Source organism: Ahaetulla prasina, chromosome 4, assembly GCF_028640845.1.
Source record: "Ahaetulla prasina isolate Xishuangbanna chromosome 4, ASM2864084v1, whole genome shotgun sequence".
NCBI classification, from domain to species: Eukaryota; Metazoa; Chordata; class Lepidosauria; order Squamata; family Colubridae; genus Ahaetulla; species Ahaetulla prasina.
Genome location: NC_080542.1, coordinates 67,339,874 through 67,358,120, shown reverse-complemented (window position 1 = coordinate 67,358,120; position 18,247 = coordinate 67,339,874). Strand labels below are relative to the sequence as shown.

The 18,247-nt window shown below is 37.9% G+C and overlaps 1 protein-coding gene across 8 annotated transcripts in view; it reads right to left on the bottom strand.

The window, feature by feature from the left end:
* The window catches only part of GLI3 (GLI family zinc finger 3), a 619,928-nt gene that overhangs the window by 563,347 nt on the left and 38,334 nt on the right, over positions 1 to 18,247 (bottom strand). For all 8 annotated transcript variants that reach the window (XM_058180026.1, XM_058180027.1, XM_058180031.1 and 5 more), the window contains one exon: positions 8,326 to 8,488. In XM_058180026.1, coding sequence (XP_058036009.1) covers positions 8,326 to 8,449 — 124 coding nt within the window. In that variant the 5' untranslated portion in view covers positions 8,450 to 8,488. The remainder of the gene's footprint in view (positions 1 to 8,325; positions 8,489 to 18,247) is intronic.

Below are 18,247 nucleotides of genomic sequence, written 5' to 3'. Positions count from 1 at the left end.
AATTATCAAGAACATTTTCTAACAGTAATAGGTCAAAGGATATCTGACAATTATTTCTAAATAATTATTTTTATCAGAATAAATGTTTAGAGTGTTAAACGGGACAAATATCCTGCTTCTGAAAGTTCTAGTTGCCCCAAATCTGCAACTGAAGATAGTATCATGTAAATATATACTTTATTTTTTCTGAACCTGATGAAATAACAAATTATAATATTTTATATATTTAAATGGACAATGAAAATATATAAGAGACACATCTATTTAGGCTAATAGCCTTCAAATAAATATAACTCAAAAAATGAAAACATCTTCTATACTATATGAGTAAATAATCTGCATAAAGCTTTTTAGAAAGTTTAATTTGTCTCTCTATTAAGGATTTCTAGAAAATAGTGAAGCCAATTACTTAAGGCAGAAATGACTAGGACCAAATTATACTACTTTGGACACCTTATATGAACACCTAAGTCTCTGAAAAATATTCCTTTGCTGGGAAAGATGGAAGGAAAGAATGACCAAAGTAAGGTGGAATGACTGAGTTACAGGATTTATAACAGCATAACTGGAAGACCTGAAAGAACAGGTTAAGGACAGAACATTATGGAGAAAATCTATCTATGTGGTTGCTATGAGTTGAAAATGACTTTGTAGCACATAATGATAGTCAAGCCAAGAGAAAATGGCTCCGTTAGAAAGCAATCCTTGGAGAGATTATGTTCAATATATTATCCTATAACATTTGCTAATATATCTAAATCATAAAAAAGAAATAGTAATTAAAGCCCAGCCAGGTTTATGAGGTGAATCAGATATATCTGAAAGAAGCATGCAAGAAGTTGTTTGGATAAGTAAATTAACTAATACATTTTAAATAGTCTGTCTAATTATACTTCTAACTAGTAAAATCCACATGAAACTTATTTTACGTAAAAGAATTGGGAATTCAGCATTAAATGACAGCAGTATTACTAATTCCTATGCATAAAACTGTCATCGCTGGCATGCACCATTTACAAACATGTACTTCAAAACCAGCATGAATATGCTTGTCTTTCTTACTTTCAACACATTTATCTATAAAAAAATCTATTTTCCAGAAGCTACTATTTTGTAGTAGAAATTATTATTTTTGCAGTATAACTATACACTATTAAAGATTTTTTTAATTAAATGTCCCTCAGTCGGTCTATGGTCTCATAAATGAATTGATTAAATTGAAATAAATTTAGAAAATCAATGTTTTATAACAGATATTGTACCTTTTTTTCAATCAGATGAACCACATAACTTTAAACAATAATAAATAAAAGCTGGGCTCTTTGCTTAGAAAGGAAGGCAACCATTTCTTTGAAAATTAAAAAAATATTACTTATCCCACCATTCTAATTGTCTATGATAAGCAAACAAAACTGTAGTTGGTTAGTTTAAACAGTTAACCGGCAAATCTTGAAGAGGAATAGCTTAGCAGACTGAACATCCTGCACTAGATACTCCTCTCTGAGCTTGCATGAACAGTGTGTACCAAAAATATAAGCAATTTAAATATATTCAGGACTTAGAAAAAACATGCTATATATTTTACTTTCAATTGTAAAATATTTGCTATTTTGATATTTGCTTTCAGTTCCTGTTCTTCCATTATATAATCTTAAAATTCCACATGAAATCAAGTAATGGCCTGAAGAAACTGATCCCCTTTATAAACACCTTCAAAGATATAATGAGAAACATAAAGACTTACATTATCTTTTTCAATTTATTTATTTAAAAATATTGATTTATCAGATTCAACATTTTGAAAATTATGGGAATCAATGGAATGCAGAAGAAAGAATATTACTGAGGGGAATTAATAAATTATATAAATTTTAAAAATACATCCGTGTCTTACTTGAATAGTCATATTTTTTCAAATAAGTTCAAGAAAAACCTTCAACAGCAATAGTAATAGCATTTAGACTTATATACTACTCCATAGTGATTTACAGCATCTCTTATATACCAGTCCATAGTCCTTTACAGCATGTCAGCATATTGCCTCAACATATTAAAACTGTTAATTTTTAATGTGTTTAGTACTCTTCTAAAAGAGCAGTAAATCTATACTCAACAACCACCAACAAACTGGTAATAGACAAAGTAGGATAACATCATACAGTGGCATGTCTGTCATTTTTTCTTGAGGCCTGCATCAGTTAGTTTTACACAATTAGCTCTTCCCCAGTACAAACAAGAAAAAATAGCTTGAAAGATCCAGATTTTTCCACTGCACAAACTATATAAACCCAAGGACTACAGAGGATGCATTATTACCACATCAGTCTGTGCATAGTTGATCCTATCTTCTTCAGATAACTTGATTATGACAGTTGTCCTTGTAACTGAATGGCATGATTATTGTCTAAACATGGTAATATTGCATTAGCTTATAACCTGCTTAACATTACAGGTAGTCCTCGACTTATGACCACAATCGAGCACATTTCAGTTACTAAGTGAAACATTTGTTAAGTAAGTTTTGCCACATTTTCTGACCTTTCTTGCTATAGTTGTTAAGTGAATCTCTGCAGTTGTTAAATTAATTACACAGTTTTTGAGTGAATCTGGTTCCCCATTGACTTTGCTTGTCAGAAGATTGCAAAAGCTTATCTGTCATAAATATGAACCGGTTGCCAAGCATCCGAATTTTGATCGTGTGACCAAGGGGGCTGCTGCAATGGTCATACTTGTGAAAAATGGTCATAAGTCACTTTTTCAGTGCCACTGTAACTTTAACAGTCAGCAAATGAACCATGTGCCCAATTGGCAAAACAAAGCTCAGGACCATATTGGTTGGAAACATGTAGAGAAGGCTTTCATCCTGCAGAGGATGGACAATGGCTAAAATGATAATGGTATTTTTCTACTGTACTTGCCTGTAAATTCTGATTCACAAAAATATGTTAAAAGCAATAATCCTCAATTTGCTATATTCCATGCTTTATTCTTCCCAATAGTTCAGAGTTATATTTGAATGAATGATGTGCTAGAATTTGGGAAAGTAGTAAAATATTTTCTGGCACTACAGCCAATTATTTAGTATTAATAGCAATCTTTGATTTGTTATCAGAAAAAATAGGTAAAGGTAAAGGTACTCCTCGCACATATGTGCTAGTCCTTGCCGACTCTAGGGGGCGTGCTCATCTCCGTTTCAAAGCCGAAGAGCCAGCGCTGTCCGAAGACGTCTCCGTGGTCATGTGGCCGACATGACTCAATGCCAAAAGCGCATGGAACGCTGTTACCTTTCCACCAAAGGTGGTCCCTATTTTTTCTACTTGCATTTTTACATGCTTTCGAAACTGTTAGGTTGGCAGAAGGTGGGACAAGTAACGGGAGCTCACCCCGTTACACGGAAGCACTAGGGATTCGAACCACTGAGCTGCCGTTCTTTCGATCAACAAGCTCAACATCCTAGCCCCTGAGCCACCGCGTCCCTAGATCAGAAAAAATAGCAAAGGCAAAATATCGATAAACAATAGGGAACTTTATAAATTTCCTGAATTGCACCAACATCCAGCAGTCTGACATGCATAGGTAACTGTGCAGATATAAATCAGATATAAGCCAGAAAGTTGTAATTCAGCACATTTAGAAGAAATTAGGTTAATCCATCTTTACATTAAATAAACCTTTACATTAAGTTCACCAATTCTATTCATATTTTAAAGTTACCAATATAGTTACCATTCTATTCTTACAAATAATTAAGAAACCTGAATCGCTATGAGCAGTGGTGGGATTCAAATTGTTCTATTACTGGGTCTGTGGGTGTGGCTTGGTGGGGCAAAACCTTCCTGTGAGTGACATCAAATTGGCCACACACACTCAGTTACATAACCTCCAAGCCATGCCCACCAAGCCATGCCCACAGAACCGGCAGAAAAGGGAGCTCCTGCGGCCTAATCCTTTATGGTTCCCTCTCCCCCCCGTGTCAAAGTACCTTAAAGGGACACCACAGTCCAGCTGCCTTCTGAACAGCTGTGCTGCGATGCCATCCCTCCGGCACAGCAGGCCATTCTCCTAGCCGGCTCTGGCAATGGGATGCGGTTGCACACGTGCATCAGCAGGCAATGGGGTGCATGTGCTGGCAAGTGAGAAGAGCAGGGCGGCAATGGCGGTGACAGGACATCAGGCCTTTTTTCCGGCCTGTAGTTTTCAGTGCAAGAAGCCTGCAGCCGCTGCCTCTTTTTCAGCGCAAAACCCCTCTTTGCCAGAAGAACCAAGCAAACAGCGGCGGCTGGAGGCTTCTCACGCCAAAAAAGAGTAGAGAAGTAGAGAAAACTACAGGCCGAAAAAGCCCCATCACCACCATTGCCATTGCTGCCCTCTTCTTCGCGACAGCCATGCACACGCACCCCATTGCCTGCCAGTGCCATTCACGGCCAGGAGAATGGCCTGCTCCACCAGAGGGATGGCATCGCAGCAGAGCTGTTCGGAAGGCAGTCAAAAACTACCAGCAGCTGGAAGCTTGCTGGCCAAGCCTCGCCCCTGGCCTCACCAAGGCATGGATGAAGTTGAGCAAGGCAGAGGGCAAGTGGGTGGCATGCAAGCAGAGGCCCTGGGACAAGGTCGGAGCCAGGGAATGGCGCATTCCCCAACCCAACCAAGGTGAACAGAGAGCTGGCGGAGGCTCCGACCGGGGCCTCAGGGAATGGTGCCTCTCTGGGCCCCGACCCGAGGCAAAGGCCTTTGGTGAAAAGAGCAGGCGAGGCATGGAGGTGAGGTGATTAGCTGGGCTTTGTAGTGAAGGCAACATATATAGGGTGGGGTGAGGCAGGGCAACCAGGTGGGTGGGGGCAAGCGGCGACCGGGCAGGCAAGGGGCGGGGCCAGCCAGAAGTGGTATTTGCCAGTTCAGCAAACCAGCTAAATTTTCCACTACCGGTTATCCCAAACTGGTCCGAGCCGGCTACCACCTCTGGCTATGAGTATATAAATAATAAATATATATAATGAATATATAAATATTACATTCAATTTTGTGTCATTAATGTCAATGACCACTGTGCAATCTGTGAATAGCTGACTTACTAAACCTCATGTATGCTCTATGCATAAAAACATTTCTAGCGGTATGCTAAATCACCAACATGAGAACATACAGTATATCAACTTACAAATGTACTATAATACCACAATATTAATGCCCTTCTAAAAATATCATACTTTTTATCAAAACATAATTAAACTTTTTCCAGATTAATTGTACAGCCTGTATTTAGTATGCATATTGTTTTATTTGTTGTTAAAATCTAGAATGTTTGGAAAAACAAAAATATTGATTCATGGTTATGAATTGTGATATTAATATTAAATAAGGTGATTATGAATTGTGTGTTTCTTATTTAAATAGAGATAATCAATCACACCAAAATACAGAAACTACCATGTCAAAATGATCTCTAATATAAACAATCATGCTTTAGTCTGAATGAAATCATAAAGTCATTATTATAACACCCCATTAATTGCAATAAAACAAAATGTGTTTCAAACACTTAGAGAATGCTATCTGCTTAATTTAATCTAATAAGGTTGCTAAAAATTCTGGACTTGAATCAAGATATAGTAATTAACATTAAATTTGGCAACAATCTACCTTTTCTAACAAAAACAAAACAAAACATTTCCAAAACATGAAATTTCAGGAAGCATTAAGTATGAATTAATTCCCAGCAAAATGAAAAGTATAACTGTACCACTGAAAAACTTTGTTGGTACATTGATACCACTGTTCAAATACTGTGGTAAGACAAGTATCAAACAGAACAGGCAAGAGATACATTTCAGCAGTTGACATGCACTCCCTGAATTGCTCTATTTGTCGAGACTATATCCTAGGGCACGGGGTCAAACTCAAGGTCAGCAGACTGTATCCAGCCCACGGGAAGCTTAGATCCGGCCCATGAGGCCGGCCTAGAAATAGCAAAGGATGCCTCTGCTTGCAGCCCCACCCCCTCCGGTGGCCCTATTTCAGCCTGGACAGCCTCATTCAGCACTCTACTGGCCAAAACAGGCCGTGGGGGCCTCCAAAGGTCTCCCCCGGCCTGTTAGAGATTGAAATGGAGCATCCATGGACTACATCCGGCTCTCCAAGGCTCTGTTTGGCTTCCCCCAATCTGTTACAGGCCGAAATGGAGCCTCTATGGGACACATTTGGCCCTCCCCACTATTTCTCATGGCTTTACTGTACTTACTTTTCGAAGCTCCAGAAGAGGCTGACCCACTTAAAGTCTTTAATTTAGAAGCCCGTGAAGCTGTAAGAATGTGAGATGTAAGGAAAACAGCTTTTCCCATCTGAATAAAAGACTGACTTCTCTGCCATGATGGCCTGGAGGCTTAGTTTGGGCCCACTCTGGCCAATGAGGAGCAGCCTCCTGCTTGCTGCTGACTGGCTATTCAAATGAGCAGCTTCAGAGATTGGGGCGTTGCAGCCAATCAACAAGGGGCTTGCAGTTCAGACCGATGAGACAAAGGAAGCAAGCTCCTCATTGATTGGTTACTGCTGATGCTAATGCTGCCTCAATCCCTGAAGCAGGAGGCCTTTTCTACTACCAAAGGCCTCCTTGCCACATGGCTCTGGCCTAGCCAAAATCTTTTACTCAGAAGCTGGCTGTTTTCCTTAGATGTCATGTTCTTATAGCTTTGCCATCATCCCAATAAAACACTTTGGCTTCTCTACCAATGGGTCAGCCTCTTCTGCAGCTCTGGAGATCTTCAAAAAGTAAGTCATCCATGGGAAATAGGGTGGGGAGGATTAAATGAAATTTGTGGGAACCCGGAAGGGCAGGATGGGGGGAGGAAGCAATTGTGGGGACTTCAGGGAATATTAGGTATCTCAGTGGACTGGAGGAAGCCTTGGATGGCCTGCACCAGCACTAGGCCCGCATGCTCTTTCCCACTCTGAGATACCTCATGTGCATTTAATAACCTATGCATTTGATTAACAAATGCTTTGGGGAAAGCAGGGAGTGATCACATTCATTTAATGTGATTCAATCAAATGAGTCCTTACGTTATAAATGTAATTGGTAACTCTAGGATTACTTGAGAGTGAGGAAGGGTCTCAGGGAAGTCTTGCCTTAGCCTTTGGCCACCACAGGTGCTTCCCCACAAAAGTCCCATGTCACACTCACCATGGCCACACACCCCAGGCATGTCCCACCCCTGGCCCTCCAACCCTGATGAGGCCCTTAATGAAATCAAGTTTGACACTCCTGTCCTAGGGCCACAAAAGATAGGGACTTTTCTTTTCCAAAACTGAAGTAAGGTCTTCCTAAGCAGTGGTTCCCAAGGCAGAGTTAAAGAGATAGATATATTGGATCTAAAAACTTTCAGTAACATTCCACAATACTTCCAAGTTCCTACAACCATTAGGACCAATACATTTATACAATACATAGCTTAAATGAATTTAATCCATTTGATATAATAGAAATTCCTTCCTTTGGAGGGGAAAAAACCCTTGGAGTTGAATTAATTTTCTCATGTAATTTTAAGCTGGTATTGTAAAGCATAAGACCAAGTAAGAAGAAAAAGAAAAAATAATTTAAAAAAAACAGAATCATCAATTGATAGATTACGAAGGAAATTCAAGCAGAAAGAAGGAAATCAAGGTTAGCAATCCAGCACTTCCTGATATTTTACACTGTAGATCCCATAATCTCTTCTATTAATCATTCTGCCTGGGGTTTACCTTATAGTACTACAAAGTAGTCCAAAGCAATTTCTGTAAATTACATATTCACATTTCTAAAACTGAACATGTTTTCTTTGAAACATAATTGTTTTGTCTTCCACAATTAAAGCAATCCAAGACATGCAGATCTGGTGGAGAGGATATTTATAATGGATGAGAATTGTTTCTTTTTTGTTTTTCGAAGAAGATGAAAACTTCTTATTAATTTTTGACAGGGCTTCTGTTGTCTCTTTTTTATTAAACAATTATCTAATCAGGATAAGTAATTTCCGTAGTAAAATACCAAGTATTTTATATTCTTTCCCACTATGATTATTTTCAAAAGTACCACAACAGGAATTTTCCATAATAAATATTACTATTAATCACTCACACTGATTAATTTGGAAGAAAAACTTAAAAACTGATTCCAGAACAGGTCTCATTTTGGTAAATAGGTTTTCCCATTCCTTCCCCCCCACCTCCATCAATCTAATCCCTAAAATCCTTGCTTAACTAATTTTATTTGAAAACAAGAACTGAATCCAATTAAAATAACTTAATTCGCATGAAATGTAGCCAGAAAATCTCTATACTGTTACTTACCATTAGATGTTGTGCTGGAGGCCGCAGCTTTCTCACTGACCTCTGTTCGAGCAGGGTATTTTACAATGGGATTCTCAACCTTTTTCTTCTCACTTGTGGCAGAGCTATGGGATTGAGCTTCCATGATGACTTCTCATTACTTTAGTCCTCTTCACACAAATATCTGCATTAACAAACACAGCTGTAAGATTTCCTTCAAAAAGCAGGAAAGGTCAGGAAAAAACCCTGCCATGTTTCTCTTTCAAAAGTCATGTTGCTTATTAGCCCTTAAAACACAGAGACCAAATCATAAATTCCATCAAATCAATTTTAACTTATTATCTTTATACCCTTAACCTGAACTTTTACAAGAGCTATAAGTTAGGCTGAAAAGGATGAAATCAGCATAGAAAGCTTAATGTATATCACTTGTATTATCCACTTCAAGACACTGAGCTTGTCAGCTAGAAAACTGACAGACCAGGTTCGAGACCAAAGCAACGCACAATGGAGTTCTCCATTATTTGCCCCTGCTCCTGCCCACCTAACAGTTCGAAAGCATGCAAATGGGTGTATATAAATAGGTACCACTTCAGTGGGAAGATAACAGGGTTCCATACACCTCAGTGTATAGTAGTGCTGGCCAAATGACTGCGGAAGTATCTTTGGACAATCCTAGGCCTCTCGGCTAAGAAACAGAAATTAGGTGCATCCTCTAAAGCTGGACATGACTTGACAGGGGAAACCTTAACCTTTACTGATTTTTTTTATTTTTTTTGCATTTATTTATTTATTTATTTATTTATTTATTTATTTATTCATATTTTTATACCGCCCTTCTCCGAAGACTCAGGGCGGTGTACAGCCAATAAAACGACAAAAATCCTAACAAATTAAAATACTATATCAAGGTTAAAAAACTGATTCAATCGCTGTATACTTAAAATATTAGCTAAAATTTTATCAAAAACTAAAACCCTAATAAAACCCTATTAAAACCCACTAAAACCCCCCATACTAAAATCAATGAGGCCAGCCCCGCTTGGTGAAAAAAGAAAGTCTTGAGCTCGCGTTTAAAGGTCCGGAGATCAGGGAGGAGACGGAGTCCCACCGGAAGCTCATTCCATAGAGCCGGGGCCCCCACAGAGAACGCTCTTCCCCTGGGGGCCACCAACCGACATTGACTAGCCGACGGCACCCTAAGAAGACCCTCCCTGTGAGCGCACACTGGACGTACCGGACAATGGGAGGTAACTGTCGGCAGCAGGCGGTCCCGTAAATATCCCGGTCCAATGCCATGGAGCGCTTTAAAGGTGATAACCAACACCTTGAAGCGCACCCGGAAGACCACCGGCAACCAATGCAGCCTGAGCAGGAGAGGTGTTACATGGGAGCTACGAGGGGCTCCCTCAATCCCCCACGCGGCCACATTCTGCACAAGTTGGAGCCTCCGGGTGCTCCTCAAGGGGAGCCCACATGTAGAGAGCATTGCAGTAATCCAGACGGGAAGTGACGAGGGCATGAGTGACCGTGCATAACGCGTCCCGGTCCAAGAAAGGGCGCAATTGGCGAATCAGGCGAACTTGATGAAAAGCTCCCCTGGCGACGGCTGTCAAATGGACATGACATTCATGTCATGTCATTGACTTTTTTAAAACAAAATTTGAATTTATATCCCACCCTTCTCCGAAGACTCAGGGCGGCTTACATTGTGTTAAGCAATAGTCTCATCAATTTGTATATTATATAAAAGTCAACTTTTATTGCCCCCAACAATCTGGGTCCTCATTTTACCTACCTTATAAAGGATGGAAGACTTAACATTTATATTTTTGTAAATAATATATAACAAATATTGTAGATCTTTTAACATATTTGCATAAGAATATTTTGAAAAGTTATCTTTCTTGCTTTATCCCAAGATTCCAAACCTAGCAACTGAGGACCAGTATGTAAGGTTAGGCAGAAGTTGAAATATAAGTGTCAAGCTCTATTGTCTATGTCCTTTTCCTGGCTCTCTTTCACTCCTTTCCCACTCTAGCTTATCTTTACTTTTTGTCTTCTTCTGCTCTTCTTCCTCTTAATTAGTCAAAGCCTTTCACCTTGCTGATATTTTAACATCTCTGTAACGATATTGCCTCAAATATCTGGGCCTGTCCCCATTTCTGTTTTCCTTTAACCACAGGCCTTAGGTGGATGCTTGTCTCTACAAAGTAGTAGTTCTTTTAAGACAAAATCTGTCTTTTCTGTCATTTCCATGACTATTAGTTTGATATAGACACTGGTAAGAAGTCTGGTTTCTATAGCCAATTCCTGAAAAAAACTGAGCCCTGCGAGAGGCAAACCTCCATTTTGCAGCCCCTTTTGAAGCCAAAACTTATTTTATTTTCATGGAGTGTTTAATGAACTCCCCGAGTTTAAGCCCACTTCACTTGTGTGGTATTGGATACCTTACCTTTTTATGGACAACCCACCTTTTGGATATTGCACCACTGCCATCACTTTGTCACAAATTCTTTAAAATATACCGAAGTCAGGCTAGTACTCAATGCTTACCACTATTCCACTGATCCACAAGCTACTACTCACTGCTACTATACCTATTCACTCTAGAAAAGTTCAAATCACCAGGTCTAGATGGATTACATCCCAGAGTTCTGAAGGAACTAGTAATCATGATCTCAGAACCATTCAACCATCCCTTTCAAAAATTGTGGAGTATCAGAGAACTACCAGAAGACTGAAAAAAAGACAGGATGGTTTCCATCTTCAAAAAAGCAAAAACATGGATCTAGGAAACTACAGACATCAGCATGAAATCAATACCTGGGAAGATCCCAGAAAAGATAATCAACAACAAATTGTCAAAAACAAATCATGCCATATAAATTTTATTGCATTCTTTTCCAAAGTGACTAAATTAGTAGACCAGTGAAATATGGACATAATTTATTTGGGTTTCAATAAGACATTTGATAAAGTAGATAACTACTACTACTACTTGATAAGTCAGAAAAATGAGAATTAGACAGCATCACCACCAGATGGATTAATAACTGGCTGACAAACCACACTCAATGTATAGTCCTTAATGAAGTCTCATCTACATGGAAGAAATATGCAGTGGGGTGTCCTAAGGTTCTGACATAATCCCAGTACTCTTCAATATCTTTATCAATTATTTAAATAAGGATAAACAGGGAACCTATCAATGACACCAAGCTGTCAGGAATAGCCAACACTCCAGAGGATAGGTTCAAGATCCAGAGGGATCTTGACAGTTTTGAACATTACGCCCTATGTAACACAATGAAATTCAATGGTGAGAAAAGTCAGGTTTTACACTTAGGTAAGAAAAAACAATTGCACAGCTATAGAATAGATAGCACTTGGTTCAACAGCAATAATTGCAAGAGGAATCTAGGAATCCTAATGGACAGCCATTTTAAATATGTGCCAGCAATCTACTGCAGCCACCAAAAAAGTCAATGCTGTCCTGTCCAAGGCTGCATTAACAGAGGGATAAAATCAAGATCATGTGAAGCATTAATTCCGTTTGTTAATGCCTTGGTAAAACTACACCAAACTTGTTATGAATGTTCCATGGGTATAAACTGAGGCGACTGTGCTTCAATTCAATCTAACTTTATTAAACACTACAGAACGGTTGAATAGCTAGAACAGTAACTGGAACAACAACAACGAACAGCTCTCTGACAGCTCTTTTATAGAGAGCTGTCAGATGGCTGAACCAATAACAACCCTCGGTTTTCCCGCCTCCTGTTCGGCCCACGCCTTAGCCAATCAGCAGTCTCCTGCTGTTGGCAAGGCATTCGCCTCCAACGTGACTCCGGGACTTGTTCGGCCCGCGCCTTAGCCAATCAGCAGTCTCCTGCTGTTGGCAAGGCGTTCGCCTCCAACGTGACTCCGGGACTTGTTCGGCCCACGCCTTAGCCAATCAGCAGTCTCCTGCTGTTGGCAACGCGTTCGCCTCCAACGTGACTCCGGGACTTAACAAAACTCTCTCAGCATAGCTTTGTTTTGCTTATTAGAGAGAGGGCTTAAAAGAGGCAGGACAACAGAAGCAAAGATGTAGGCCATTTTCTAGGCAGGCAGCTCTCTCACATACAGATATAAGGATATCCAATTTCTTGAGTTACCATCTTTAATATTATATGTAAAAGATTAATATTATATGTTAAATCAAAAGGAGTTGTTTCCAAATAATGTATAAGAAATTAAAACTTACAAAAGAAGCTTTATATATTCCCTGTACACACATTCCCACCACCCAAAAGCCATCTGTGAATAATTGCTAAGGGATTGGGCAGAAAGCCAACTCATTCCTTCTATTTTCTGTAAAGCTGAAGCTAAACTGATCATCCATTTGACTTTCAATCCAAATATTTAAACTTTGACATTTACATCAGTCTAACCAAACCACAATTAAGTGTATCTTTAAGGATGATCATGTAAACAGTTCATTTTGTTTGTTTTAGAAATGTAAAGCTAAAAAGGATTATTGAAGTATGACACCTGGAGGAGAAAAATAGAGGAAAGAGACAATGAGGAGACTGATGTTAACTGTAAACCATTTAACAGCTCTACAATGCAATATATGGTACAGCAATATATTGCTATCCTAGCTTGAATCTTCTATTTTTAGGATCTTTCAATAGTTCTGTTCTTCACAAAACCCACTAGCTTCCAAGAAGACTAACACAATTTGCACATCTGTGTAATGACAGCCTGGACAGCCTGGTTTATACAAAAATAATCCAGTAAAGAATGCAGGTTTTTTGGACTGCAATTTTGCCCAACAGCTGACAATATGTGCTAGCAGGTTTTATGTCTTGTAATCAAGAATTATTTTCTATTCCGCTTAGAACAATGAATGAATGCCTACAGTATATTCACTTTAGCAATTTAACTACTGGGGATGGGGGGAGGACACCAGCAGCCCACAGCAGTTACAAAATGAAACAAGTTAGTGCTGGACGTGACCTCCAATATATTAGGGCCATGATGGCGAACCTATGGCACGTGTGCCAGAGGTGGCACACAGCGCCCTCTCTGATGACACACAAGCCATTGCCCCAGTTCAGCTCCACTGCGCATGCACGCAAGCCTCCCGCCAGCCAGCTGGTCTTTGGGTCTCTGCTGTGCATGTGCAGGGAATGGGGATGGGGATGGGGTGTGTGCATGGAGTGCAGGGTGCATGCGGGGGCGCATGCGCAGGGAGCGTGTGGGGTGGCCACACATGCAGGGGGCACACGCATGTATGGGGGCAGGGCACATGCACAGGAGCTGCACATGCACTGCATTTTGGGGGTTCAGCACTTGGTCCGGAAAAGGTTAGCCATCACTGCATTAAGGAATATACAAGCAGTCTTTATCAATATTTGTTATCAATAAATCAATTTAACATACAAATGTTAAAGCTTTGCAGATAATTTAAAAAGTGTTACTTTCACATTCAGAACACATAAGAAGCTGTCACACTGTCACACTGCAAGGATTTACAGCATTTTATTTTATTTGCTAAATGCCATTTCTTCAAAAAAAATATTTCTAAAATTACTTGTTCAGAACTGATTTGATTTTTTAATACTTTCAATATTTCCACATTAGATAAATATCTTACAACTGACTTTTTACAAATTAAAAAGCAGACAATAGCCTATTCATTGAATGACAAAATTATATTCTACTAATCCTCATATAGACTACAATCATGATTATCTGGAAATCTTTATAAGTGGCTTATCATTAATCTCCTTAAAAGAAAATTAAGGCAGGTGTGGAAATTTTCAAATTCTACACTATCTAACGTTGCCTAAAACACAAGAAAAGATATTTTAAACTGTATTTAAGCAGAGCAAATCTTAGTTCTCATTAATGTGGGTGTATTTTTGCAGTGCCCAACAGAACAGTTTTCATCCTATGTGTATTATGCCACTTTTGCTATGCAATATTATTTTAAACTTCAAATGAGAGGTTTCTTTCTATGCAATGTGAAAAAAATCTATATTCATCTTAAATGAAGATATTTTACATAAATCTCTGTACCTTCTGCCATATTCTATGTTTTCACTTGGAGTCACTATTTGTTTACATCTTAAAAACAGCTATTATTATGTGGCAGTTTTAGAAATTATTCACAGGCAATGTTATAAGGATACTTTTCCACTGTTAAAACATTTCATATACTGTAGCTGGAAACTTTAATTAATTAGTTATGCTATAAAAAGAAAAATAGTAAGACAGTAAAAAGTAAAACTATTTTAAATTTATTGGATTTTTTCTGCCAGTAAGATTACATTGGAATGAATGCTGAATATTTAAGCATCTGTATTTATTTTAAAGTAACTTTAACTTCAATACAAAAAAAATCATTACTAAAATTATTTTGCAAATTAAAGAAAGTCTTAATACGTTACGCTATCTGTATAGTGCTTAATATTTTTTATCTTTTACCTTAATTTGTAACTTACCTAAATGTCAGCAGTTCAAAGTTATCAGCAATATGGGGTTCAGAGTTAGAGTCTACATAGCCCCAAACCTTTTCAAGTAATTTTGAATCACCAAACAAAATATTAAAGGGTGAGAATATTTTTTTGTCTTTTTTTGTAGTCATTTATGTTTACTTTGGCCACCTAATGAGAAGGAAGGACTCATTGGAGAAGAGCCTAATGCTGGAAAAGATTGAGGGCAAAAGAAGAAGGGGACGACAGAGAACTAGGTGGCTGGATGGAGTCACTGAAGAAGTAGGCATGAGTTTAAATGGACTCCAGAGGATGGTACAGGATAGGAAGGCCTGGAGCAACGTTGTCCATGGGGTCGCAATGGGTTGGACACGACTTCGCAACTAACAACAACACTATCTGGAAGTGGAAGGAAGAAAAAGATAATAATAGACTTTTGACATTTCCTTGGTTCTACTACCTGAATTATAAGTCTTCTTATTTATATGACTGCTCATCTGGACACCTAACAGAAGTTAAAAATGTGTGTGTGCATGTGTGTTTCTGTGTGTGTGTTTCTATATATTTGTAATCAAACATTGTGTGTATTGCTGCTTTAAAATTTCAGATAAAAGGAAATACCAACCAAGATCACTAGTAGATATTATTTGAGTAGGAGAGGGAGATGGTGTCCCATTTGGCATCCTTGCATCTAGATAATATTTTAATGATAACTTTGTCCAAAATTTATTATTGAAAAGTAGCAAAAATACTTGTTTTACAATTATCATATAATTTTGTTATTTCAATGAATGTAAAATATTTTAATAACAATAAAGATGAAGATGGCTAGAGAACAGTAAGTTTTATGTGGCCGTTTTTCCTCTCCTGGTATAGAAGAATGTTTCAAAGCATCCAAAAGTGTCTGTAATAGAAAGTATAGAACAATTTTACTCACTGTTGACAACTTTAAGATGCTGGCTAAGGAATTCTGAGAGTTGAAGTTCCCAAGATTGTAAACTGAATGAATGATGAATTAGACCAGATGCTAGAAAAATATTTTATGCGTTTCTTCAACAAGCATAGAAAGAAAAAGTAAACTCCTAATTACAGAGAGTTCATCCATGGCTAGAGAACAAATCATATCATGACACTATCCAAACACTACCTGACATGAAAAAAAATTAAATTTCGGGCATAAAGCCCTCTTATTTTAGTTTTATTCTTATTCTTTTTAGAATATATTTTTATATTCTTAAGGATATCACCAAGCTCTTTATGAAGAAATTCTACAGTTTTAAAGAATGATGCCACAGTTTGTTTACTTTTTAGTATTGTTTATTTTATCGAAATAGACTACTACTTCTTAGAGTTTAACTATTGTTTACTACTAAATATATGGTTTCTATTTTTAATCTTTTTCCTGTTTCCCAAATAGCAAAAGCTAAAATATTCTCACATAGTAATACAAGGTACAGCAAGGTACAGCCTCTTTTGGTCTTTTCTGATTATCAAATATACTTGAAGGAAACTTTTACAATTATATAAAACAATTATTAACTAACCTTAAACAAAATTAACTTTGAAACAATAGCACATAAGTTTCATATTTTGAAGTACTTATTTTTCACTGTAAAGATTTTAGGCTTTTCTCATTTTGTTGCAGTTCTCAATCTTGTTTTCCAACATGGAAAAGATGGCTTCTTAAGTTATTACCCTTGCCAGAATGATGATTCCAATGCACAGAAAAAAGCAGTTCTGAGCTCTCATAGGATAAAAAAAAAAGAGGGATAAACATTCCTCCATGAAAGCAAACAGTCATGGTTTTTTTCCATTCAACCATGCCTGATTCTTTTGCAATTTTCCCGCAGGCTTGAGCCCATTCAACAAATTAATCTGAGCCCCAGTTTTAAGCTAATCTTTCCCAGACCAACAACCTGCTTGCAGGTGCACCTCTGGTTTTCAAAACATTAATATACAAGCCTGAAATTTATACTTTATGGTAAAATTAAAATTATACAACAAGTTACTGGTATATGATCGTTCAAGAAACAGAAATAATACATTTGAATGAAAATGTATTCTGTGTTCAGAGATATTCTGCACACTTCCAAAGCTAAAACAAAGAAAGTTCAACTCTTTTCCAAATCTAGAAAAGAGTAACCATTCTTAGCCAATTTTAAAAAGCATCAACATGCAGTAATCAGGCAAATACAATTGTAAACACTTTTACATGCCATTTAATTTGTGGGGGGAGGGGGAAGTGGCACTGATAATTTACTTTTTCTTGCATTAGCAGAAAATGCTCACCTGAATTCTAACAGTGGATACTAGATTTTAGACACTTGAACTAGAAAGATTTATATGAACAAGTACCAGAAGGTAACAAAGAAATTACTATCAATAAAGGAGAATATTTGTAGCTCAGGATTAAATGAGGGGTCCTTGGTGCTCTCTGAACTTGGTTGTTTTCTTGCAAACTAGATAACATCATCAGTGCTAGTAAGAAATGGGATTTGCTCTCAGTTTATATTGCTAGTGGCTTGCCCTGGGGTGGTTCTTTGGTAGAATTGTTTACTGTGATCAGCTTGCTTGGCTGATCCTTGATTGTGATATTGTTTACTTGAATATTGGTCTGAAGTTAATTTTTGGGTTAACCTATGCTCAACTGGATGCGGATTGATGGTGGGGAGATGTTTTGGTCTTTTTGTTACATTTTTGGCTTGTTGACTATCTCTTTTGCATATATAGATATTGTTTCTGTCTATTTATCTACAGATGGCTGATTTTTCAGAATGCGAGGCTTCTGGAAATCTCCTGGAGTTTTTGGACTTGGCTTGATCCAGGATGATCAGTTTTTCAAATTGAAACTATAGATATGTTTGTCCATATGTTGAGAAATTAAAGGATTTTCATCATGCCTTCTGACTGCTAGTGTTCATTGATGTGTTCTGCCAGTTTTACAACTGTTTGTCCTGCATAATAGTTGATGCAGTTATTAAACTGTATGTTGTAGATTACGCCTGTTTTTATTTCTGATAAAAACATTGCTGGGTCTTTGGTTTACTTGGGATGTTTTGAAGGACTTTAGTTGGCTTGTGTGCTACTCTGATTCCATGTGGTTGTAGAAGACTGTTGATGGTTTATGAGTTGTTCTTGATATATGGTAGTGTTATTATTTTTAGCGCTTGTATTGGTTGTTCTGAATTGGGTTTCAATCTTCATGTACTCAGCTAAGTCATGTGTGCTGTGGAGAAATGTCATTGAGTCTTTGGCTAATTCTGGATCTATGGGCAGGAACAGTGCTATGACATCAAATGAGACCATGATTTCATCCTCATCTATAGTTACATCTCTTGATTGTTTGAAGGCCCTGAAACTGGAGAGTTGATGAAATGTTTACATCCTTTTGTGTTTGCACCCAAACTTGTTTATTCTTGTTGTATGCAGGTATGTTGTATGTAGGTATCCATACATAC